A 25,684-nucleotide genomic window follows, 5' to 3' on the forward strand; every position below is an offset into this window, starting at 1 on the left:
AGAACAAAATTTTAAATAAAAATTTTGAGACAGATAAAATGTCAAATAAAAAATAGATGAAGTCAATGAATTTTATGATAAAGCCAACACTGAGGCAAGTTTCAAAATATCAAATTTTTACCTATCACTGTTTGGATCAACATAGCAAGTACCAAAGAGAAAGCTGGCAGCCAGTAGATATGTATTATAGAATACCAAGTTTCAGTTGTGTTCTAGATTCTTCTGTTTTTAAAACCAGAAAACCAATGGATCATGTGGTTACTTGAATCAGCAAAAACCTTCTTATGCTGCATTAACCAGCTTGAGTTAGATTTCTGTTCTGAAAAATATAATTCTTTTCTAAATAACCTCTTTAATTCTATTCCTTCTCTAAGAATCATTCTTGCTCTCCCTTTCACCAATCTTTATCATTCCTTCTAAAGTTTTTCTTCTCATCATTTCTTACATTTCTCTTCATCATTCTTGCCCACCCAAACTATGAGAATTGAAATCAGAAACCTAAAACTAATCTGCCGTTTCTGTGAAGCCCAGTCTCCTGTAGAGAGGAGTAAGAACAATTGCTCTGAAGACTGCAAAGGACAAACGAGATGATGATGTAGAGCAACTTCCAACCATAAACCATGATACATCCTTTGGGGGAGGCTATTTTCCCTTCATTTCTTTTCGTTTTCCTTCTTGAACCCTGACTTACATTCCTCTTTTGCTTTCACCAACCCTCCTTCCTTTCTCCACTGTGCTGTCCCTTTCTTACCCTTTCCCCTCCATTTCACAGCTTCCATTTTCCTTCCTCTCTCCCTCAAGTTTTCATTTTCCCATTTCTCCTCCCTCCCTCCCTCCCTCTCTCCTTGATTGGCTCATGATGCCTGTGAGTCATTCTGAGGTGCGAGGAAGCTCTAATATTCAGTCTGGGTTGGTGAGAAGAAGAGACAGAGGAGCTTTCACTTGTGCACCAGCCAGAAAGAAAGATGGAGCCAGCTAAACTCTCCACAGAAACAGCTAACCAAGTAAGTATGGTTTGCTCTCGAAATGTCATCTCATGTATGATCTTAGTGGCAGTTACAACTTTATTATCTAAGTCAGTGATGTGCACACCGTGGGAGGATATTGTGTGCTGTACTTTACATGGAAGGAGTAGTCCTGGTAATTTGCAAGTCAATATTTAAGAAATAGAATCGTAGTCATGATAAAATAAGAACTATTATTAAAGAAACAGTGTAGGCAATGCTTCTCTTAAGTAAATTATTGTAAAAAGCTAAATCATACTTTATAAGGAGCCATCTTTTAATATAGAAAAATTGATAGATAGTATCAAAGGTTTTATTGTGTAGAGATTTAAAACTAAAAATGTCATAAACAAATAAGGGTTATAACACACTGGAATTAAGTATCAAGGTAGAATATAATGTTCTACATGCTATTGACTACAATGAACTTTGGCTACAGAAGCAGAATTAATATTGTTTCCTTCCCTATTTCCAAAGTAATAGCCATCACTTACTAAAATATTCTTTGTATGATGGATTCTAATCTTCTCCATTTAAAATAAATGATTATTGTTAGACATTATCATGCAGAAATTTATGCTGTGTAAATTGAACTGGACTCCATAAGTCACTTGACCAAGTTTAACATCTTGTGACATTTGGAATTCAGAGAAGAAATCCTTTACAAATACAGAGTACAATCAGGTATCTGGGACAAAACAATTTTTTAAACTATATTTATGTGTATTTGAGGGTCTTCAAAAAGTTCATAGAAAATGCTAATTATGAATAAATTATGCATAGATTTAAATTTTTTTGCACCCAAATGAACTTAACTTTTAATTTTGGTTTTCTGTGAACTTGTTGAAGTACCTTCATTTTAGAGTGGCTTAATACATATGTAGATACAGAGATTGCAGATTTCACACTATAACACATTATGTAATTATTCAGAAATATTTAAAAGTATATACAAGAGGAGCCGGCATTGTGGTGTAACAGGTAAAGCCACTATCTGCAGTGCCAGCATCCCATATGAACACTGGTTCGAGTTCTGGCTGCTCTACTTCCGATCCAGCCCCTTGCTAATGTGCCTGGGAAAGCAGTAGAAGATGGCCCAAGTCTTTGAGCCCCTGCACTCATGTGGGAGACCCAGAAGAAGCTCCTGGCTCCTAGCTTCAGATTGGCCCAGCTCTATCCATTGCGGCCATTTGGGAAGTGAACCAGCAGATGGAAGACTTTCTCTCTCTCTCTTCCTCTGCCCCTGCCTCTCTGTAACTCTGCCTTTCAAAGAAAGAACAAAAATTAATAAAAATATACACAATATTATTTTCAATAAATAGACTATCTATATTTCAAAGTATCAAAAACAGAATGACTAGTGAGTCTAGTAGATGTGAGTTTAAGTATATGCCTCACCTGGTTTGTTTAAGGACCATAGGCCCACCTCATCATTGCATCTTTCTGTGTATATACATGTAGGTTATCACATGTCGAGCAGCCGTTGCCTGGAAAGCCAATGCTCCTTTGTCCATTGAGAAGGTTGAAGTTGATCCACCAAAGACTGGGGAGGTTCGAATTAAGGTAAATATGAATGCAACTTTTAGTGGCTATGGATGTGGAATATATGGTGGCAATGATTTCACAGTTTTAGAAAAACAGCATATTTTCTGCAAAGATAATTAAGGCTTTCTATGATTTATAACTACATGTATATTACCATATTTATCAGATTATGGCTTTTTACTAAAGTGTCACAAAACATTGCTTTTTAAAAATATTTTGAAAGCCAATATAATTGTTGATTCATAGATCTTTTTGAAATGATGAAGTTATACAGTTATATACTTGTTATGGCTTTAATACTTCCTCCAAAACTCATGCTGGAATTTAATTTCCTTATAATAGTGTTGAGAGGTGAGACCCTTAAGAGATGATTAGGTCATGGGGATCCCACCCTCATAAGTGGATTAAGGCTGTTATTTCAGAAGTGGGTTACTTATCATGGAAGTGGGATCCTAATAACAGGACAAATTCAGCCCCCCACCCCCTTCTCTATCGCACACATTTGCTTCTCCTTCCACCATATTATGACACAGGTGGTGGTGATCACCAAAGGTCAGTGCCATACTCTTGGACTTTCCAGCTTCTACAACGACAGCAAAACACAGTTCTATTGTTCATCAGTTACTCAATCTGTGTATTCTGTTGTAGCATCAGAAAGTGAAGAAAATAATAGAGCAGACACTTCTAGTGGGAGTGGCTGAGAAGACTGGGCTCCCTTTCCTAACCCAGCTCCCTCCCTTTAAGGCTCCGTTCTAGACAAGGGAGACCTAGAATACCAGGGCCCGATTCACCCATGTGCCAGCTCCTTCTAATTCAGAAAGCAGCATTTCAAACCAGGCAGGGCAAGATGAGAAAAACCATGTTAGTCTTCTCAGGCTATCATAGTAAAACACTGTAGATTGTATGGTTTAAGCAAAAAAAAAAAAAAAAATTTCTCATAGCTCTGGATGCTGGAAATCCAGGATGAAGGTTCCAGTATGGTTTGGTATTTGTGAGGGCTTTCTTTCTGGCTTCCAGATCTTGCTGTGTCCTCTCACAATGGAAAGAAAATGAGCAATCTGTCTGATATCTCTTCTTACTAATTCAGTGACATTGCAGGATACAAAAGCAACAAATAAAATCAGCTATATTTATATAAGTTAACAACAAAATATCTGAAAATGAAATTAGGTAAATAATCTCATTTAAACTAGCTCTAAAAGCACAAATATCTGACAAAGAAAAAACTTCACTAGGGAAGTGAAAGATTTTTGTATGGAAAATTACAAAGCATTGAACTTTGATGAGTCAAAGAATACTCAACGGAGAAAAGATTTTCTGTTCAATGAATATTGTTGGAGAAATTAGATAATCCAAATTCAGGAGAATAAAATTGGACTCTCATCATATGACACTCAAAAATCAACACAAGATGAATGAAACACTTAAACATAAGACTTGAAACTGTAAAGCTAATAGAAGAACACATTGGGTAAAAGCTCATAACGTGGATCAAGGCAAAGGTTTTCATAGATACGACAACAAAAACAGACAGGAAAGCTTATATCAAGCTTAAGAGCTCAAAGGAAATTAGTAACATAATGAAAAGATCACCTACAGAATAGGAGAACATATCTGCAGGCCATGTATCTGAAGAGGTTAATATCTACAGTATATAAAGAACTTTAACAATTTGATGGCAAAAAGTTTAAAATAGACATTCCTACAAAGAATACATACAAATGACCAACATCTATATAAAAATACTTAATGTCACAAATTATTAGGAATGTACATCAAAACCACATGAGATAACACCTTATATATGTTAGGGAAGCTATTATCAAAAAACAAAGATACCAGTGGTTAGCAAAGTTGTGGAGAAAAGGAAACCCTTTGGGAATTCAAATGGTGCAATCACAATAAAAACAGGATGGAGAGTTCTCCAAAAACTAAAAAGAACAATAATAATATGATGTAACAATCTAATTCAGAGTATTTATACAAAACAATTAAAATTAGTATGTCGGATATATGCACTCCCATGTTCCTTCCAGCACTAGTCATAATAGCCTAGATGTGGGAAAAACCTAAATATCCATCAACAGATGAATAGACAAAGGAAATGTGGTATACACATACAGTGGAATACTGTTTAGCTTTTTTAAAAAAATTCTACAATATGGAATAATATGTTTGAATCTTAAGGACATTGTTGCATGAAATAAGTTAGTCACAGAAAGACAAATACTGCATGATTCCACTTGTATGAAATAGTTAAAACAGTCTAATTCATGGAATCAAAGACTAGAATGGTAGTTTCCAGGGATAGGGGAAAGAGTGATTTGGGGAGTTAACAACCCACAGGCATAGTTTCAGACAAACAAGATGGTTTAAGTGCTAGAGAAACAATGCATAATATGGTACCTAGGGTCAGTCATAATGTATTGTAAACTTTAATCCTGCTGAGAGGATAGAAATCATGGTAAATGTTCCTACCACAGTAAAATGAAATAAAAAGAGAAAAATAACCTATACAAGGGAACTCCAGTAAGACTAAAGATTGATAACATTAGAAGCAATAAACTTCAGAGAGCAATGCAGTGACAAACTCAAAGAAATTAAAGAAAAAAAAAAAACTATTAGGGTCAGCATTGTGGTATAGTGGGTAAAGCGGCTGCCTGAGATGCCAGCATCCGATATGGGCAGTGGTTTGTGTCCCAGCTGCTCCACTTTTATCCAGCTTCCTGCTAGTGGCCTGGGAAAAGCAGCAAAAGATGGCCCAAGTGTTTGGGCCCCTGTCATCAATGTGCAAGACCAGATGAAGCTCCTGTCTTCTGGATTTGGCTTGGCTCAGTTGCAGGCATCTGGGGAATGAGCCAGTGTATGAAAGATATCTCTCTCTCTCTCTAACTCTGAGTTTCAAATAAATCTTTTTTTTTAATAAAAAACTATTAACCAAGAATCGAGCAAAACTGCCTTTCAAACACGAAGGTGAAATAAAGCTATTCACATGTATTTTAGGAGACTGAGATAATCTGCTTCTGAAAAAGTTGACTTACCTGAGATAGTCTAAGAAATTCTTCCAGCTAAACTACAAGACACACTAATTTTGATCAAGTTGAAATACTACTTCATATATAAAATATTTCACCATACCTAAATTCTAGATGTCTTCACCATTACTAACTGCCTTTACAAATGGATATTTTTTCTTTTATAGTAGTTTGACTTTTGCTTTAAAAGTAAATCATAAACCAAGAAAATAAAATGTCCATCAGTGAGACAGTTTAATAACTGTATAAATTCAAACTTTTGTAGCTGTTTCACTTTTATTAAAATTCAACTATTGATTGCTGCACAATTTATGCAACAATATCATCATAAAAAATTTTAAGAACTAAATATAACTAAAGGATTACCAAATGATGAAAGTTCAAACTTTTAGGTAAACGAAATAATGTTTAAAAAGTATTATTTACTTTAGTCAAATACACTAGGTAGGCTGTTAGTTCAAAATAACTGAACCTACGTTCCAAAATTTGAAAAGTGCATATATGTTGTTAACTACAAATAAATGAGCTATAAGAGTCTACTCTTAGGCTGTTGTTCCCTGTACCTTTCAATACTGGTTAAAAGAATGTGTTGCCCCAGCCAGGATTTTTCCACCATATTTCAGAGGACTTTACTGAATGTTGTCCTATCGTGACCAGTAAAATCTGACCTTATGTGTCTGTCTTCCTTCGAAACCTTTATAAATCATAATAAATTCTCAGGATTTCAACTGGCAATTGCTCAATGTGGAGCTTTTACTTTCTTTAATTTTTTTTCATTGTATGGAAGTTCTTTATTTAATTTATTTTTTTCTAAAAAGCTTTTATTTAATAAATATAAATTTCATAGGTACAGCTTTTGGAATATAGCAGTTCTTCCCCGCATACCCGTCCTCCCAACCACACTCCCATCCCACTTCCTACTCCTTCTCCCATCCCATTCTTCAGTTAGATTCATTTTTAATTATCTTTATATACAGAAGATCAACTCTATACTAAGTAAAGATTTCAACAGTTTGCACTCACACAGACACACAAAGTAAAAAGTACTGTTTGAAGACAAGTTTTACCATTAATTCTCATAGTACAACACATTAAGGACAGGGCTCCTACATGGGGAACAAGTGCACAGTGACTCCTGCTGTTGATTTAACAATTGACACTTTTATTTATGATGTCAGTGATCACCAGAGGCTCTTGTCATGAGCTGCCAAGGCTATGCAAGCCTTTTGAGTCCACAAACTCTGACATTATTTAGACAGGGCCATAATCAAAGTGGAAGTTTTCTCCTCCCTTCAGAGAAAGGTACATCCTTCTTTGATGGTGTCTTCTTTCCACTGGGATCTCTTTTGCAGAGATCTTTCATGTAGGCCATTTTTTGCCAGAGTGTCTTGGCTTTCCATGCCTGAAATGCTCTCCTGGGCTTTTTAGCCAGACCAGAATGCCTTAAGGGCTGATTCTGAGGCCAGAGTGCTGTTTAGGGTGTCTGCCATTCTATGAGTCTGCTGTGTGGGCTGCTTCCTATTTTGGATGATTCTCTCCTTTTTAATTCTATCTATTGTTATTAGCAAACACTTGGCCTTATTTATGTGATCTTTTTGACACTTATTCCTATCTTTATGATCAGTTATGCACTTAAAAGGATCATTTTACCTACTATGATGGCATTAGTACCTGCCAACTTAATGGGATTTAAAGTCCCATGGCAAGTTTTTAGCTTTACCCTTAAGTTTAAATCCATGGGAACATGTGCCAAACTGTGCATCTCTTCCCTCTCTTATTCCTACTTTTATTTTCCAATGTGAAACTTTTGATAGGCTGATCAATTTTTAATTATTGCTTTGCAGAAAAAATTTACATTTATCCAAAACATAATACAGAAATTTGGCTACCTGGGTTAACCGGGGTAAATAATTTCTCATCTCTCTTTCCTGAACATTGTTTTTTTTTCTCACTGGCATCTTTTTTTCTTTCATGGATATTTGACTTTTAAATATCCTTTTTTGTGGTATTTTGTGAAATGTCATTCATTATGTTCTCAATAGCAGCATTTAAGGGATTTTGTTGCCTTTTACTTTATCAGGTTATATATACAGAGTCAAAATCCTTTTATTCATTAACTAAACATTGATAAAATTTAAAACTTTTAACAGGTAAGATATAGTCTAAACTAGTTAGTGAAGTGTTAAAATTGCTTTGCATTCATTAAAATGATTAAGAGAGGAATAGTCTCCTTCTTTACTACCATCACCTTGTGAACATTGCACAAATAAAAAGTATTCTTCTTCCATCTTTCTCATCCATATGGCATGGAGTAGCCTATCTGCTACCCAGACCCAGTGCCCAACACACCAAGGAGAACTGACACCCAGTTGATATGGCATAAAATAACATTCTAAATAGAAATACAAGATAAGTCTAGTTTCTCCACATTTAACATCTGGAATTATAAGTTATTTTCTTTTAGTGTATCCAGTGGATATATAGCAGTATCTTAAGATTTAAATTTACATTTTCCTGGTGATGAATGAGTTTGGTCATGTTTCATATTCTGTTTGGTCATATGGGGTATCCTTTTTGTGTAGTAGATAATAAAGTTTCACCTAGTGTAATTTTCATTTATGTATTTGAGAGAGAGAGAAAGAGAAAGGAATAAAACTCATATGCTGGTTCACTTCCCCAAATGCCTCCAGCAGCCCAAGGTGGGCCAGACCAAATCCAGGAGCTGAGAACTCAAGCTCAGACTCCCACACAGATGTCAGAGACTCACTTTAGCATCACCTGCTGCCTCTCAAAGTGCACATTAGCAGGAAGCTAGAATCAAGAGCATAGTCAGGACTAGAACCATCATTCTCTCTGTGTGTGTGTGTGTGTGTGTGTGTGACAGGCGGGTACATCTATTCATATTTATCATATCTGAAACGCAAAAAAATTTGAAGAAATTTAATAAAAAAATAACACAACACAGTAGATGTTAATATAAACATTTTTATTGAAAATGTATGTATATTTCCAAAACAAAAAGTAGTGAGAAGACTTGCATATTTCAGTATAAAATATGAATTCTTTTTGTGAACTTTCAATTTCATCACACAAAATAATAAAGAGATATGTGATCAAAGATTAAGATTTAGTAAACTGGCCGGCGCTGCGACTCACTAGGCTAATCCTCCACCTTGCGGTGCTGGCACACTGGGTTCTAGTCCCGGTCGGGGCGCCGGATTCTGTCCCAGTTGCCCCTCTTCCAGGCCAGCTCTCTGCTGTGGCCAGGGAGTGCAGTGGAGGATGGCCCAAGTGCTTGGGCCCTGCACCCCATGGGAGACCAGGATAATTACCTGGCTCCTGCCATCGGATCAGCGCGGTGCGCCGGCCGCAGCGCACCTGCCGCGGCGGCCATTGGAGGGTGAACCAGCGGCAAAGGAAGACCTTTCTCTCTGTCTCTCTCTCTCACTGTCCACTCTGCCTGTCAAAAAAAAAAAAAAAAAAAAAAAAAAAAAAGATTTAGTAAACCAATATTCTGATATGGGATGCAGGTGTCTTGAGCAGTATCTTAACTGCCAGGCCAAACACCCGCACCTATTTGTAGTGTTTCAATATGTAGACCTTAGATATGACCTCTCAGTTGATGATTATTTTGTAAATATATCTTTCCCTCCTGTATTAGTTGGTGTTTTACTTTAACTAAAATATCCAAGAGGAGCTTCTTGAGAAAGAAAAGGTTGATTTCAGCCTACAGTTTTGGAGATTGCAGTTCAAAATCAGGTGTCCCCATATCCCCATACTCCACTGTCTGATGGAGGCTGGTCATGGTGAGTGTGGAGACATGATCTCTTGGGGAATCAGGAAGGAGGAAGAGAGCGAGCCTAGGCCAAACTTGCAACTCAAATAATCAAGCCTCTTGTGAGAACCACCCTCTGGGTACCCGTGACCTCCCACCAGCCTCACCTCTCAGAAACCAGCATGTTATCAGGCCTATACCCTTAACAACAAATCATTAACGTTAAGATATCAGAGTTTAAGCATCTTCATGAGTTTTAGCAAGACAAATCTGGCTGTATCCATAGCACTGTCTGTGGCTTGCCTTTTCATCCCCTTAATTGTTTATATTTATGAGCACAATTCATCATTTCACCACTGTCCAATCTATAAATCTTTCCCTGAATGATTGGGGCTTTTCTGTCCCAATTAAGTATCCAATGCCTTCCTTAAAGTCAGGAAGGTAAGTTCCTTGTTTTTGTCTAAAATCTTAACTGGTTTTCATTTCACACAAATTAAGATCACCTAGTAGAGATTCCTTGTTTGTTGCAGAGTAGAGATCCATATCTCATTTTCTTCTATCTTATACAAAGGTACTTCAAAACATCCTTGGAAAATGAAATTAAAAGATATGTTTTTGTGTATGCAAAAAACATTTGCAATTCATACATATGAAGGATGTTTTAAAAGGTCACATAAAATGCGTGTTATGAAAAGAACTATTCATGGATTACAAACATTTTTGTCATCAAAATAAATGGATTTTAATTAAAAATATTAGTATCTTTCCACAAATTTTTGAAGTATCCTTATACATCAAATTAACCTGGCATTAATTGAAAAGTCTGTCTTCTTTCCTAAGTCACATAGACACACTTCAGTGTGAGCTTTATCATAAATCAAGTGACATATGTATAGCCCTATTTCTTGATTTTTTTTTAACCTGGCCAACTACCTATTCACATATTTATCTATCCTTGTACCAAAGCCAAATGGTCATAGAATTATAGTCTTATTACAAGTCTTGATATCTTACAAAATTTCTTTGGCTGTCCTTGGAATTCTGCTCTGTTGCATTGAAATGTCACAGAATATTGTAATTCTTCATCACAAATAGTTTCATAATTGTCTGTAAACTTGGGCCTCACAGCTTCTTCTTTCATCTCATAACTTGTCATCAGAAATTACATTAGACCATTAGACATATTTGAGTAAAGGTACAAAATAGAAGGCCAAAATATATATATCTGAATATGAAATTTTGCATTTATTTTATAGAATGTCATTCAATTCAATTATTACAAGACCTCCCAAATAGATTCAAGTTATGCATTTCTAGAAGGATACAACTACTTGAGTTCTATCACTACATCCTACCAGTTTATTGATACTTGATTTTATTTATTCTGTTGCTAGTGGTTTGCATGAATTGTGCTGAGCTTTCTACTTCTCCTTAGAATAAAGTTGAATCTGAAAAAAAACGTATCTTGCCACAGATGGAAGCTGAACTAACTACATATAATTGCTAAGTCATACTTGACAACAATCTTGCTAGTTAAGTGCTATTGCTTTGGTTTCAGCAATAAGATACTTGATATGAATATATTTTTGGATACTTCATTGAGAGAGCTGAATCCTAATCACTAAACAACCAGGGATGCCTGAACTACTTCACTAAAATAAGAAAAATATAGCAAAACATTCATTCAGAGTACAAAGGATGAGAGAACAGCCTAAAATGGTTCAGAAAACAAAAAGGGATGGAGAATGAGATAATTTTAGTTATGGAGTGCAGAGCCAGCAAGTTGTTTCTCTCAAAGAACCAAATAGCGTGTTGAACACCAATAACCAGGATGCATGGTTAGTCAGAGATCTCCCACAGACAAAATCTATAGGAAAGACATGAGCTTGCCTGGAGAACTATTTTGGCTAGAAGCCTAATCAAACAGCACAAGAAACCCCAGAATGAAATTTCGCCTTCCTGCAAAGAAAAGAAAAGAATAAATGAAATAAGCTAACACTGAACTAAAAATTGGATTGACAAAAAGTACACAGTTCAAGGTATCAATGTCTACTGACTAGAAAAAAATAGCAAAGAGAATATCTTGATGGAACTTGTTAGTGGTTTCAACATGTACTGAGTTAAGTGTGTAATAAGAGATCTGGACTTGTGATTGGACTCCAACTCCATTCAACTGTGGAATCTTCTTACCCTGGAGGAAAGCTAACTGGCCTTTTGTACTTGAATAGCTGAAGAAAGACACAAATTGCAAGAGAAAAAGAAAGAAAACCATGAATCAAGGCAGTCTTTAAAGAAAAGCCCATTCTACTTTTCCTTTTATATATGCTGCAAGTCAAGGGCTAACATGTCAAGATCAGAACAGGGAACTTACCATGAAAAATCTGTTTTAGCCTCACCTACTGGTCAGTAGAAGGCAATGCAGGGAGAGAAGAATGACTATGTTATCACCACGTGTTTCAGTGTATGTATCAAAATGGATGCTAAACTGGGGGTTATCTGCTTTATCATATCCCACAGACACTTCTTGGCAAACAGCCAGAAAATAATTCACTAAGTGTTTGTGATATTGAAGAGGTTTACAAATGCAGAAACAAACTAAGTGCTTTATTCTTCTGAAACAGCTACACTACATGGGCACAATCAATAACAGATCAAATGTACAGATCAAACTTTAAGAAATATATTCTGTCTCTAGACTTGGAAACATCACGTTTTTCTAAACAATCCCTTTGATGACAAAGCATTTCATCTCTAATCATTTAATCACCTTTCAGATTATATCCTCTGGCGTCTGTGGTACTGATAACCACATCCTGGAAGGAAAAAACGAAATCCCATTTCCTATAATCTTGGGCCACGAGGGGGCTGGAATTGTAGAGAGCATTGGAAAAGGCGTAACCACTGTGAAACCAGGTAAGTACCTAGACAGAAACAGTGCCTCCTCCTTTCCCGACTCACTTCCTGATTCTTTCCCATGGGCTCTGGTAGGATAGCAAAACTCATCATACACTTAAAAAAAAAAAAAACAATTAGAATGTATTCTCATACCAGTTATAAAAAACAGGCAGCTTAGAACTCATAATGTTCTAGTTTTGTATTTGAGGCTTCTGATGTAGAACACTGACCAATGCAGAAAAGCATTATGCCATGAATATCAATACAACTCAGACTTAGCTATTAATTTTGAACCTCAATATAAATATGCAAACTCTTTTTGTACTCTGAAAGTCCCGTTGCATGAAAATTGATTTATTTCCATTCCAAATGAAATGATAATTTCAAACATAATGATAGGAATAGGAGTATGACCTAGTGGTTAATGTTCCGGTTGAGACATCACATCCCAAATGAAGAGTAACTGGATTCAAGTCTCAGCTCTGCTGTTCATTCCAACTTCCTACTAATGCAAACCCTGGGAGGCAAGCAGTGATGCTTCAAGAGTTGGGACCCTGCCACCCTACTGGGAGACCCTGATTGAGTTCCAAGCTCCCAACTTCAGCCTGGCCAATCCTCAGTTTTGTGGGCATTTGGAGAGTGGACCGGCAGATTTTGTTTGTTTTTGTTTGTTTTTTCTTTCTTTCTCTCGCTTTCCTTCTCTCTCTGCTTACTTCTCTGTTTCCTAAAAAATAATTTGATGATATAAATAAAAGTAATGATAACTTTTATTGTAACAAACTGAAACAATTTCCTGTGAATAAACATGGTATTGATTAAATTCCAAGCTGGTAATCATTTTGTTTATTCTTTTTCCTTAGGAGACAAAGTCTTAATGTTCCCTCTTCCAGAGTGCAGAGAATGTGACTCTTGCCTGAACCCCAAGGGCAACCTCTGCTTGAAGGGAGAGTTAGTTTCAATTTTTTGCCTTCCTTTCATCCCATTTGCTTTCATTGGTACAGATATTTGACTCAGAGCTAAAGTTCTTTATTTCTCTCCTTGTAACTCTGAATCTTTGGAACAGTGTTCTCTCTCCAACTGGATTAATGTTAGATGGAACCAGCAGATTTACCTGCAGGGGAAAGAAGATTTATCATCTTTATCGTACAAGCACATTCACTGAATATACTGTTGTGCATGAAATAGCATTGGGGAAAATCGATGCTGCTGCTCCTTTGGATAAAGTCTGTATCATGAGCTGTGAGGTGCCTACAAGCTTTGGAGCTGTGTTTAACACTGCAAAGGTAAAAACCTATTTGTGTGATGTTTTCAGTGACCATCCACATAAGGTCAAACCCAGAGCCAAGAAGCCAGATAGCCTCCTCCATTACACATAAAACCAATACTTTTTTCCCTCTTCCTATTAACACTGAAACATCCACTTAGGATGCTAAGTTTATCCTCTGAATTTATAGGTCACTCCAGGTTCCACCTGTGTGGTCTTTGGACTTGGAGGAATTGGTTCAGCCATTGTGATGGCCTGCAAAGCCTCTGGTGCTTCCAGGATCATTGGGGTTGACATCAATGAGCAGAAGTTTCCTCGGGCGAGAGCTTTAGGAGTCACTGACTGTCTCAACCCTCGGAACCTCAAGAAGCCTGTCCAGGAGGTGGTGATGGAAATGACAGGTGTTGGTGTTGACTTTGCCTTTGAGGCCATTGGACTCATTGATACCATGGTATGTGGTCTTTGGGGTATGGGTCTTCAGTCAGGAGGTACTGCCTGTCAACATCTGGGTATAAATTAAATTAACTTCATAAAACATAAAATTACTATAATTTTAAGTGGAATTTTTGAGCTTAGCAGCCTTGTACCATGCTGAATTACTTACACATTCTGTGCTCTTTTGTCTCTATATCTTCCTTAAAATTCAGGTGCTAACATAATCCTCTTTCCAAAGATCAGAAAATGTAACTAGTTAATTTAAGCCGTTTGCCCAAGATCTCATGTGAATTATACCACATACTGTCCTATTCTCTCTTATAGCTACCCTGAAAACATATTTTGGGTGTACTGAAAAGCTATGCAATTTATTTCCTAAATTAGGTTGCAGCTTTGGAATCATGCAATCTGAGCTATGGAGTGTGTGTGATCGTTGGAGCAGCACCCTCAAATTCAAAACTCTCCTTTGACCCCATGCTGATTCTCTCTGGGAGAACCCTGAAAGGTGGCATTCTGGGAGGTAGGTCTTTCACTTTCTTGTTGCCTTTCACAGAAATCTAGACACCCTTCACACTCTTTGGAAAGAAATGAAGGGCAGGAACATGGCATTTTATGTCTCTGAGCCACTCCCCAGTACAGAATAAGACTAGGAGAAACTCTCACTGTATTGACCACCAATTGTCACCAAAACATAATCCAAACTTGCTATTTAAGAATGAATCAGATAACTCTAAAATGGTGTGTTATCTTAATAACACCTCTGAGTTCCTTTTCTGCCACACTTTACACCCACTGCCAGTGTGCCTCCAGACTAGAACTATCCAAGAGAGCATTTTTGCAATGATGAAAATATTCTTCAGTTTTTTGTCCAATATGGTAGACATTAACCACCTGTGGCTATTGAACATTCAAAGTGTGGCTAGCAGGACTAGAAAACTGACTTAATTACATTTAATGTAGTTAACTATTTAAATAGCCACACATGACTCCATGGCTACCTTATTAGACAGCACAGTTGAGTTTATCTTGTTCTCTGACTTAAGCTAGAATGCTCAAATATAAAAAGCTAACTTGAGGGAACTATAGTATGGAGCTTAAAAACATTCTCTAACATGACCTAAACCAAGTTATTTAAAGTTCTTCATTTTCAGGTCTATCATCTGAAAAATGGGATTAACAATAGTTCCTTTCTTGTATATTACAGTGAGAACTAAAGTAAACAATACATGGAATGCAATAACGACAATGATTACAGGAGCTATTGGCCCCAATAAAAGCTGGAGGGAATGAAAGCCATATACTGCAAAATATAACTGACAGATATATTTTGCTATATTGAAATATCTTCATTTATTCATTAGGTAGCCTTGCATTATTAAAATTAGATTAGTGCCTAGTTATAAAATATAAGAAAAAACTTTGCCATTGACCAAACTTCCATTCTGAAGTTCTTTCTTCCAAAAACTATACATCTAAATTTTCCAACTTGAATAAAAACCCAATTTAAAAATTAAGTCATTTCAGAAGTAACTGGGCTAGGGGATGGCGCTGTGGCACAGTTGGTTAACATCTGCCTGTGCAACAGGCATCCCATATGCATATAGGTTCATGTCCTGGCTGCTCCATTTCTGATCTAGCTCCCTGCTGATGGCCTGGGAAAGCAGAAGATGGCCCAGTGCGTGGGCCCTGGCACCCATGTAGGAGACCTGGAAGAAACTCCTGGCTCCTGGCTTTGGTTGGCCCAGCTCCAGCCACTGAGGCCATCTGGGGAGTGAACCAGCAAATGGAAGACCTTTCTCTCTGTCTTGCCCTCTGTCTGTAACAATGCCTCTCAAGTAAATAAATAAATCTTAAAAACACACACACACACACACACACACAAAACAAGTAATTGGGCTGGTGCAGAGAATGCCTAAGCATAATTGACACAAATATATGGCAGAGTCCCTAGGGGTGCAGGACACCACATGACCGTAGACAGGGAGTCTATGTCTTCAAGTCTCTCTCTTTGTATAAAGCCAATAGTATTCAGTTATGAAAAATCCATTCTGAGGACCTAATCTAATCCTAATCACTTCCCAAAGGATCTACTTCGAAAACAAAAACTTCATCCTCTGAATATCTCAAATGGGGATAAATTGCAAAACCTGGGGTCAGGTATTTGGTGCAGTGGATAGGATGCTATTTGGGACCCCTACACACCATATCAAGTGCCTGGATTACAGTCCCAGCTCTGCTCCCAAATTCAGCTTCCTACAAATGCACACTCTAGGAGGCAGCAGGTGATGAGGAACCAAGTAGCTGGGTCCCTGTCGCCTATGTGGGAGGCCCAGATTGCATTTTTGTCTCCTGAATTTATCCTGGTCCTGTCCTAGCTATTGTGGGCATTCGGGAGAGTGCATCAGTGGACACACACTCTCTCTCCCTTAAAAATAAATTAAACAAACAATATTTTTAAGTTTCAACACAGGAACCCTTGTGTCACACTCAAACTATTGCACCATCCTTGGCTTCACTGGAGGATTTATTTACATTTTCTAAAACTTTTCATTGTGTATCTGCCATGTCTCCTTCCTCCACAATAAACACACTGAGGAAAACCATACTTAATAAGATTCTCACTTTGGATGGGAAAATCTGTGATTGTCTTTTCCTTTCATTCACTTCCATGTTGCCAGATTTCTGTTACTCAAAATCCTGAATACTAGTTACGTAATTCCCAGATATTTAATACGAATAGTCCTGTTAAGCAAGATAAAATATTTGTAACCAGGGGTCTGATAAAGATTACCTGATGTCTTTTTTTGTATATGTAAAACTCAGCCTTCCTTTTTAATCCCAAATTAACATTTTATAGTAGCCTTAAGTGAATTTTTAAATGACTATAAATAACTCTTCTAGTAATAAAAAGATCTGAGTCCTAGGTTCAGCTTTGCTACTTTCAAGTTGTGCATTTGTGTTTTGAAAGGTGTCCAGGATTTGTTTTAGTCAGGTTTGGCAAGATGACAGACTCACAGAAAACTGCCCCGAAAGAAGAGCTTATTCCTTCCAGTTCCCCAGAGGTCAGCTACTCCACATCGTGCAAGAACACACAGGAAAGCACAGGCTCCTTCAGGAAGCAGAGCGAATGAGGAGGAAAGCATAAGGCCAGAGCCTTTTATGTGGTTTTCACAGGGAGAACTGGCAAGGCTGGGTAGATAAGCCAACCAAGTTTAGGATTAAGTAGCTTAAGTAATACTGATGGATTCTGGGAACTGGCCCAGAGGTGATTTAAAGTAGGGAATAGTGACTTGAACTGTTGTAACCTGATCAAAGAGGGAAACAACTGTACAAATTCAACGTTGGTTAGTATGCATGTCAAAGGCATGCTCCCAGACAACTTATTTACCATCTTTAGGAATTAGTTACCTTGGAAGGGAGAGTCCCTCCCTGGGTCCCAAAAACCCCAAGATGTCAGAGCATGATAAACTACAGAAAATTGAAAGCATAATTAATACAATGAGTGAAAAATATTTCTCTATAAATCTCAGTCTGATGGAATTTATCACATTGAGGAAGATCCCTGTGTCTGCCTTACTCCTGTTGATCAAATAGTCAGTAGGAACTAACAGCTTCCAACAGCATCTTACACAGCTACTCTACTGCACCACCTTCCAAAAAGTTGCTACAGAGTCTGAGACTTAATTCCCAGGGTGAAAAGCTGAGTGTGTGCAGCAGATACAACTACAGAATTCAGTGGAGAGAGAATGTGGTGAATCAAGCCAGCTGGGGGTCAGCTGTGATGGGGTATCGTTCATGTTCTGAAGATACAGGAGAGCTACAGACTCCAGGGCAGTGACATAACAGCACTTGGGGGTTTGCTCACAAACATAGGTAGATTGTTGGATTCTTTGATTAGTTTGTATATCACCCAGATCCTGTTATTGTTCTTTCTACAGTGTATAAAACCAGAGACTGTATTCCAAAACTGGTTACTGACTACCTACAAAACAAAATCAATATAGACCCACTTATAACCCATAAGTTGCCTTTTGAAAGAATCAATGAGGCATTTAAATTGCTCCAGAATGGACCTTGGTGAGTATTTGTGTGTGAGTAGTGTGTGTGTGTATGTGTGTGTGTGGTATTTAAAAAGCTTCTGTGTAAGAAATGGCATGTGGTTTTCACCCAAAAATTTTTTTTGAAGATTGATTTGATTTACTTTGAAAGGTAGAGTTAGAGAGGGAGAAAGAGAGGGAGGGAGGGAGCAAGGGAGGAAGGGAGAGAGAGAGATCATGCATCCACTAGATGCATCCATCCTAGATGACTGTAAATGCCAGCGCTGGGCAGGACAAAGCCAGGAACCAGGAGTTTCATCAGGTCTCCTGCATGGGTGGCAGGGACACAAACACTTAAGCCATGCTCCGCTGATTTTCCCAGGAATTCTCAGAGAGCTGGATCAGAAGTGGAGCAGCCAGGACACAAACCAGCACCCATAGTGTTGCAAGTGGTGGCTTTATTCACTATGCCACAATGACAATCTCTCTCATCCAAAATTTTATGAAAAATAAGACAGCCAAGTACAAATGTGAGCAGTTGTGAGAAACAGTTTAGGAAACAACAATAAAAGGGCTTTGAGTCAGTTGTGAGGAAACTCAACTCTTTCCATACTCAGTTGCCATGTGACCCAAAATGGCTATCTTGGCCCATGTCTCTATTCTCATTTTTTAAATGATACCTTCTCTCTTAAGAAACTGCTATGGGGGCCAGTGCTGTGGCACAGCAGGTTAACACCCTGGCCTGAAGTGCCAGCATCCAATATGAGTGCTGGTTCAAGTCCTGGCTGCTCCACTTCTGATCCAGCTCTCTGCTATGGCCTGGGAGAGCAGTAGAAGGAAGCTCTTGGCTCCTGGCTTTGGATTGGTGCAGCTCTGGCCGCTGCAGCCATCTGGAGAGTGAACCAGTGGATGGAAGACCTCTCTCTCTGTCTCTACTTCTCTCTGTGACTCTTTCAAATAAATAAAATAATATTTTTTTTAAAAAGAAACTGCTATGAAGGTCAAATGAGAAAATCAAAATGAAACACCAGGGAAAAGCAAAGTGTGACTAGAGTATGTTATAATGAAGTTTTTGTTATCATTAGCTTGAGAATTAGAATATATTACTAAGAAATTAAACTGTAAGTTGACTCTAGCCCCTGCCGCCATTGCTGGAAGCCAGGTGGCCACAGGGCTCAACCACCAGTGTCAAGCTCCACCCTCATCCTGATGGGATTCACTGCTCCTACTTCCCTGCCCGCACCCCCCCCCGCCCCCCCGCCGCAAAGTTTTAAAAGGACCTGCTCCTGAACACATGGCTCTCTCTCCTCCTCTCTCTCGCTTGCTCTCTTTCTTTCTGTCTCCTGACCTCTGTCTCTGTCTCTCTCTCTTACGCTCTCCTTTTCCCTCTTTTCCTTCTTCACCCCTTCTCTCCACTCTGTCGGGTTTCCCCCAATAAACTCTTTCCCTTAAAAAAAATAAAATTATAAGTTGAGCAGCAACCTGCAAAGACTACCACAGTTTTAAAATGATCTGACATCTACCAGGAAATTATTTATTTATTTACAAAGCACAGTTTGTGCTTTTATGGATTTATGAGAGTACTTCAAAAAGTTCATGAAAATTGCTTCTTGATCTTTTGGCTAAGATCAAGTGTAAAAAGTTCATGAAAAAGTGTTTATTTTAGTGGAAAAGAAAGTTTGAAATAAATGCATAGATTTTTTTTCACAATACTCATTGCCCACAAACGTTTTGAATACCCCACACATTTGTAAGAAATTTGCTATTTGAAGTTTTAGTAGTATATCTATTCAGCCTATATTAACAAAGCACCTAATAACAAAATTGTACTAGACACACTGGCAAAACAGAGTCCAGTGTTATCCCTGTCTTTACACTGATGATGGTTCAGCCCTAGAGTATAATATACTTTGTACAACAATAATTGCGGTAGAGGCAGGATCTGATGTCTGGCTAAAATATCTAAGTCTCAAGATTCATGGTATGGAAATCCCATTTTTTACTGACTAGAGCTCCCTGGAAGAGCAAGTCACCACTGATCTGGGCACTGGGAGCTTACAGATCTGCACAGTGAACATGTGGGCAAAGGATACTGTGGACATTGGAGCTGTGTACAAGAACTCACAGGAGGGGGAACAAAGTTCACATTTAGCAAGTGGCAAACAATTCAGTTTACAAGGAACAATTTGTGCTTGTTAAAATAGCAAGTTTAAAGGTCTTGATTGTATAAATTTTCTAAATATTACTCTAAGTTAATAAGAGTGCAAGACGTTTTCCATCTAAATTGAACTGGATTTTCCTAGGATATTAGCTGGCCTTTCTGGAGTCTAAATTTACGATTTTGTTATAAAATCCCACCTAATAGGGACTAGCATAAATCAACAATAGTTTTGCTTAGAATTACTATGCACATTGAGTAGGGCAACTGAAATCAACCAAGTTCCAAAGCATCTGAAAAATATAGTTGTTGGGTTACTTATATTTTAAAACTGACCCTTAATTAGCTTTCTTTAAAAAAAACCTTTAGCTAAATATTTCACTCCTATACCCAAGCACTAGTCAAATAAATGCATTCCATTGTCCACCAATAGTGAGAAACTATTGAAATCCATCAATTGCAAGTCCTAGGAAAACAAAATACAGCTACTACATGGCTGGAAAAAAGATAAGCATGATGAGAATTGAACAAAATTGTAGGGATTCTTCTCCATTCAAATCATCAGGCTAACAAGTTTCATACAATAATATACAATGCATTTTCATGCGTTTAATGCAGAATTCTCAAAAAAATTTAAAGACAAAAGGGGAGTACTGGAGACAAAGCTGAATCTAACTGTTTATGGAAATGAAACAGGCCTTAATGCCCATCTGATGGATAGAATGAATTTATTTATGGTATGGCCATTTTTGCAGAGTTACAAGCACATAAAAAGAACAGAAACACCGCCAGTTCTATGCTTCACATTAATTGTGACTTATAATTTCTGACCACAAATAAGCCTCATATATTAATTTTAAACCACTTTCCCTACCTTGAAGCTTAATTCCAAAATTTAACCCTGAAAGAAGGCAGTTTTCACCAACTTATTCATAATAATGAAAATCACTACATTGCTAAAATGGACTACCAGGAAACATTACTTCCCTTTCAATCCACCTTGTTAGAACTGGCTTGATAATTATTTATGACTTAGGAACATTAGACTTTAGCACCAGCGCTAAAAAATTAATCTTGCACTTTTAACATTAGCAGTGTGTGTGGTAACAAAACAAAATGTGGTGGAAGTACCTGGATGAACTTTCCAGAGGAAAGGAAATGTAGACCAAGCCTCTGGGGCTTATCCAGAGATTCTTGGCTAGCACAGTATTAACTTGCCTCAACCTCACTAATAGAAACCATTGGAGAAACCTTTTTGCATTGGGACTTTTTAAACCTAGCTTTCATAGATTATGAGCTGATGTAAGTTCTGAAGTCACTTGGCTTTCACCTTCATTTATGGAGAACCAAATGAAGCTCCAAGGAAGTAGAGACATCGTCCAGGATCACATAGCAAATTACCACTTAAGTAGACTCTCCTGGAATATCACCACTCCTTTCTCTGCACGAGTCTTTCATGTTATTCTCATGTTTCGGCTTTGCTCTCTCCAGCACTCAATGCCTCGGTCACAACAAATTTCTTTCATGCTTTCCTCAAACCCTATCCATTAAAGGATGATGTCAAGCTCCCCATCTCTTAGCCTTCACACTTGTAGTTCCTTGCTCTGGAGCCCACCCATGCCCATACCCGACCTGCACCACATTTCTTGTCTCTTTCAGCTGCCAGGCAATGTCCAACTCCATTTAGCATACTCTCTAAGCGCCCAGAAATCTAGGAAACATGTACTTCTCTGTTTCCCTTCTACCCTCAACCCCCCCCCCAAGATATCTAATATTGCATTGTAATTGTCTGGTTAGTTATTTGTCTGATGAGTTCTTGAATATCACATTCTTCATTATAACCCTAGCATCAAATGCAATTGCTCTATAACAAATTTCTGTTTAATAAATGAATAAATACCAACATGAAAAATGAGCAAACATCCTTAATGTCCTTAATGCAAGTGCATCAGACCACTGGATTTAGAAAACTGCACACATCTAGAGATTTTACCTATATACAATGTATAATGTATATTACTCTTCTTAAAACAGAAAAAAACAGCTTGACAGCTATTATGAGTATAGGTATAACACAGCTTAGTAACCGTAACAACACAGGAGAAAAAGAACAAAAGAAAACACCTGACATTTGAAATGGAATATACCATGGTCTTTATGCAGCTTTCTGCAATTTGAAAATAAAGCGTCTATGGGAATCCTTCCTTTACCAGCATATCAACATAAGGCCAGCTAAAGACTGATCAGAATTCATGGAGAGAAGCAGACCCTGTAACCCTGTAACTGTGGAACTATATGAATGACTGGTTGGACCTGATGACTCTCCCTCTTGCCTTATTTTATCTCTGTTTCTTGATCCTAAGATTTCCAGTTACCCACTGAACTTGATTGCAGAGACATTTTTTGGTGATGAGTGTTGGTTGGGGGCAAGGGAGTTAACAGTTAAGATACAAAATGGGGGTAGGCAGACAGTTTGCTACCTTGAAATACATGTGCTGTAATTATTTTGTATGATGTGCATTTGGCCTGCCAAGTTGGTTGTTTGAATATTTGAACTTTTTTGTGTTTCAGCATCCGTTGTGTCCTCTTGTTTTGAGACCCCAGAGGATGAAAATGGAGCACAAGTATCCTCAGCAATGCTCTTTTTTTTTTTTTTTTTTTTTTTTTGCCTTTCCCACCTCCTTGACAACTTAATTATAGTACAGAAAGCCCAAAATTAAAGCTAGCACTGTGACGCAGAGGGTTAAGCTTCCATCTGCAGTACTGGCATCCCATATGCTTCACTTTAAATCCAGCTCCCTGCTAACGCACCTGACAAAGCAATGGAAGATTGCTTGGGACTCTGCACTCACGTGGGAGATCTAGATGAATTTCCTGGCTCCTGGCTTTGACCTGGCCCAGCCCTGGTCATTGTGCGATTTGTGGAGTTAACCAGCAGATGGAAGATCTCTCTCTCTATCTCTCTCTCTCTCTGTTTCTCCCTCTCGGTAACTCTGACTTTCAAATAAATAAATAAATGAAAAAAAACTCTCTAGTAACTCCTGAGATCCAGAAATTAAAAAAAGAAAGTCCAAAATTGCAAAGAGGGTTCTTGCAGAATTTTTAGAAATGAATCAATTATAATAAAATTAACTATTTTGAATTCATTTTTACATTTCAACTTAAAGCCTGAAGAAAAAGGGATGAGTTACTTATGGAAGGGTCTTCCATCCACATTAATTGTCTGACTTTAAATTTGTTTTACTTTGAATAGGCCTCAATTCAGCTTGTATTTATTAAAAATGCATTTATAGCATGGAATGCTTCTCCATTCCACATGTGCTCAGCTGACCTGCCTCAGAAAGAATCACCCAATAGTCTGCCTTCTTGGGCAAGGGCTGGGAAGGCAGGTGACCAATTGTAGGCGTTGGAGCCTCACATACGTTGGGCCAAATTTTCCTAGTCGTGATGGAATGGGAAGGGGTGCTGCTATTAACCATGCTTCAAAATTAATCAAACTTCTTAACACTCAGTCTCACCTGCCCTTCACAAACAGAAATATATCTTGCCTATTTCTTTTCAATATGTTATTTTCCCCTGGGTAGGCCTGCAGTCTTAGGGTAGAGCTGAATCATTCTCTTTTTCTGCTCCATTGCCTCAGCTTGCATGTAAAGAGATATAGGGCCACATTGATTACACATGTAATTTTGTCATAAACTTATTGCAATCTGCCAAAATTCACTAAAATAGAACTTAGGATAAAAGGAAGGCTCTATTTCAGGAAGAAGTTTGCAAACCAGGGAGATGCAACCTTCAGTGTTTTTTTTTTTTGTTTGTTTTTTTTTGTTTTTTTTTTTTTAAAGTGTACTCCAAAGGAACAAAAAGGAGAACTTGTCTTTTACAGAACAGGTTCATACCCAGCTTTGACTCCAGTCCACTATGCAAATGAAGGATGTTAGATATAAGTTTGCAGGTGGGAAGCACTCAGTCACAGTTAGTTGAAATTTAAAAGTGACTGCAGATCACAGTTCACTGCTCAGGTCCAGGTTGCAAAACAATATGTTTAAAGTCTATTTGTCTCAGCAGTTGAAAACAGGAACATGCCTGGGCAAGGGTCACAATAACCCAGAGCCAAACAGAGTACACACGAAACCTCCTGTTAGCAGATGGCTGCTCAGCTGTGGTTAGAATCCTAGGCCCATTTTGCCATTCTGTATATTTCTCAAAGGTTCAGCTTCCTCATGCTTTACAAGTTTTGGTGCACACATTCTATCAGCTACAAACTATGAAAAGAGGGAATAGTAATAGGCAAGCTTCAAGAAAAAAAATCATCATTTAAATAAAATCTTTTTTTAAAAGAGTTATTTATTTGAAAGACAGAGTTACAGAAAAAGAAAGAAGGTGAGACAGAGACACACACAGAGAAAGATCATCCACACAGAGACAGAGTGAACTGGTTCACTCCCCAAAAACCTGCAATGATTGAGGCTTACTTGAATCAGTGCCCATACGGGTTGCCAACATTGCAGGCAGCAGTTTAACCTACCCGCCACAATGCCAGCCCCATTAAACAAAATCTTCACATGAGGATAATGAGTTGATTCTTTGGCTCTATTTTGGCTACAAACTAGATTATGTGAAAAATATTCCTAGTTGGAAATGTAAAATTTATGCAACAACATCCATTTAAATATGTGTCTTTTTTGCACCTGTTTCTGCCTCTCAAATAAGTAAATAAATTGAAGACACTGTATTAAAATTGTATAACTCAAATGAAATGATGAATTCCTAGAAAAAGTGAAAACTACCAAAACTGACTAAAGAATAACTAGACAATCTCAATATGTGTTACTTAATTTAATAACACAGGACTTTAAGTTTCAAGTTATTGAAAAGTTATTTGAAAGTCAGAGATCATTTATAAATGTTTATACAAATTATTTTTTCCTAATTTAGTCAACTAAACTATAATTGAAATGCTCATGTAAAAAACACTAATCACCATCTTAAATTGTGCTTGAAGAGTAAGGTAAGTATTAAGCAATCACAGAGGCAAATGTTGTCATACAATAAGCCCGGAACATTTCTAATACAATCCCATCAAGGTGGCATATACCAATGCATCTCACTAGTCCAAGTGATCAATTTCAGTTCACAATTGATCATACTAATAGGTCTAAGAGTCAAAGGGATCACATAAACAAGGCTAGTGCCTGCTAATACTAACTGATAGAATCAAAAAGAGAGAGAACGATCCAACATGGGAAGCGAGATACACAGCAGACTCATAGAATGGCAGATGTCCTAAACAGCACTCTGGCCTCAGAATCAGCCCTTAAGGCATTCGGATCTGGCTGAAGAGCTCATGAGAGTATTTTAGGCATGGAAAGCCAAGACACTCTGGCAAAAAAAAAAAAAAAAAAAACCTAAATGAAAGATCTCTGTGAGTGAGATCCCAGTGGCATGAACGGGCCATCAAAGAAGGAGGTACCCTTCTCTGAAGGGAGGAGAGACCTTCCACTTTGACTATGACCTTGTCTAAATAAGTTGGCGAACT

At 37.7% G+C, this 25,684-nt stretch overlaps 1 protein-coding gene across 1 annotated transcript; it reads left to right on the forward strand.

Moving 5' to 3' along the window:
* The first annotated feature begins 886 nt into the window (after positions 1-886).
* LOC100350426 (alcohol dehydrogenase 1) lies at positions 887-25,369 on the forward strand. Its single transcript, XM_051820150.2, has 9 exons — positions 887-1,004; positions 2,466-2,567; positions 12,134-12,272; positions 13,115-13,202; positions 13,318-13,537; positions 13,709-13,969; positions 14,338-14,473; positions 17,892-18,030; positions 22,720-25,369. The coding sequence occupies exons 1-9, from the start codon at positions 966-968 to the stop codon at positions 22,742-22,744; spliced, it is 1,149 nt and encodes a 382-aa protein (XP_051676110.2). The 5' UTR covers positions 887-965; the 3' UTR covers positions 22,745-25,369.
* The last annotated feature ends 315 nt before the right edge of the window (positions 25,370-25,684 follow it).

This window comes from Oryctolagus cuniculus, chromosome 8, assembly GCF_964237555.1.
Source record: "Oryctolagus cuniculus chromosome 8, mOryCun1.1, whole genome shotgun sequence".
NCBI lineage: Eukaryota > Metazoa > Chordata > Mammalia > Lagomorpha > Leporidae > Oryctolagus > Oryctolagus cuniculus.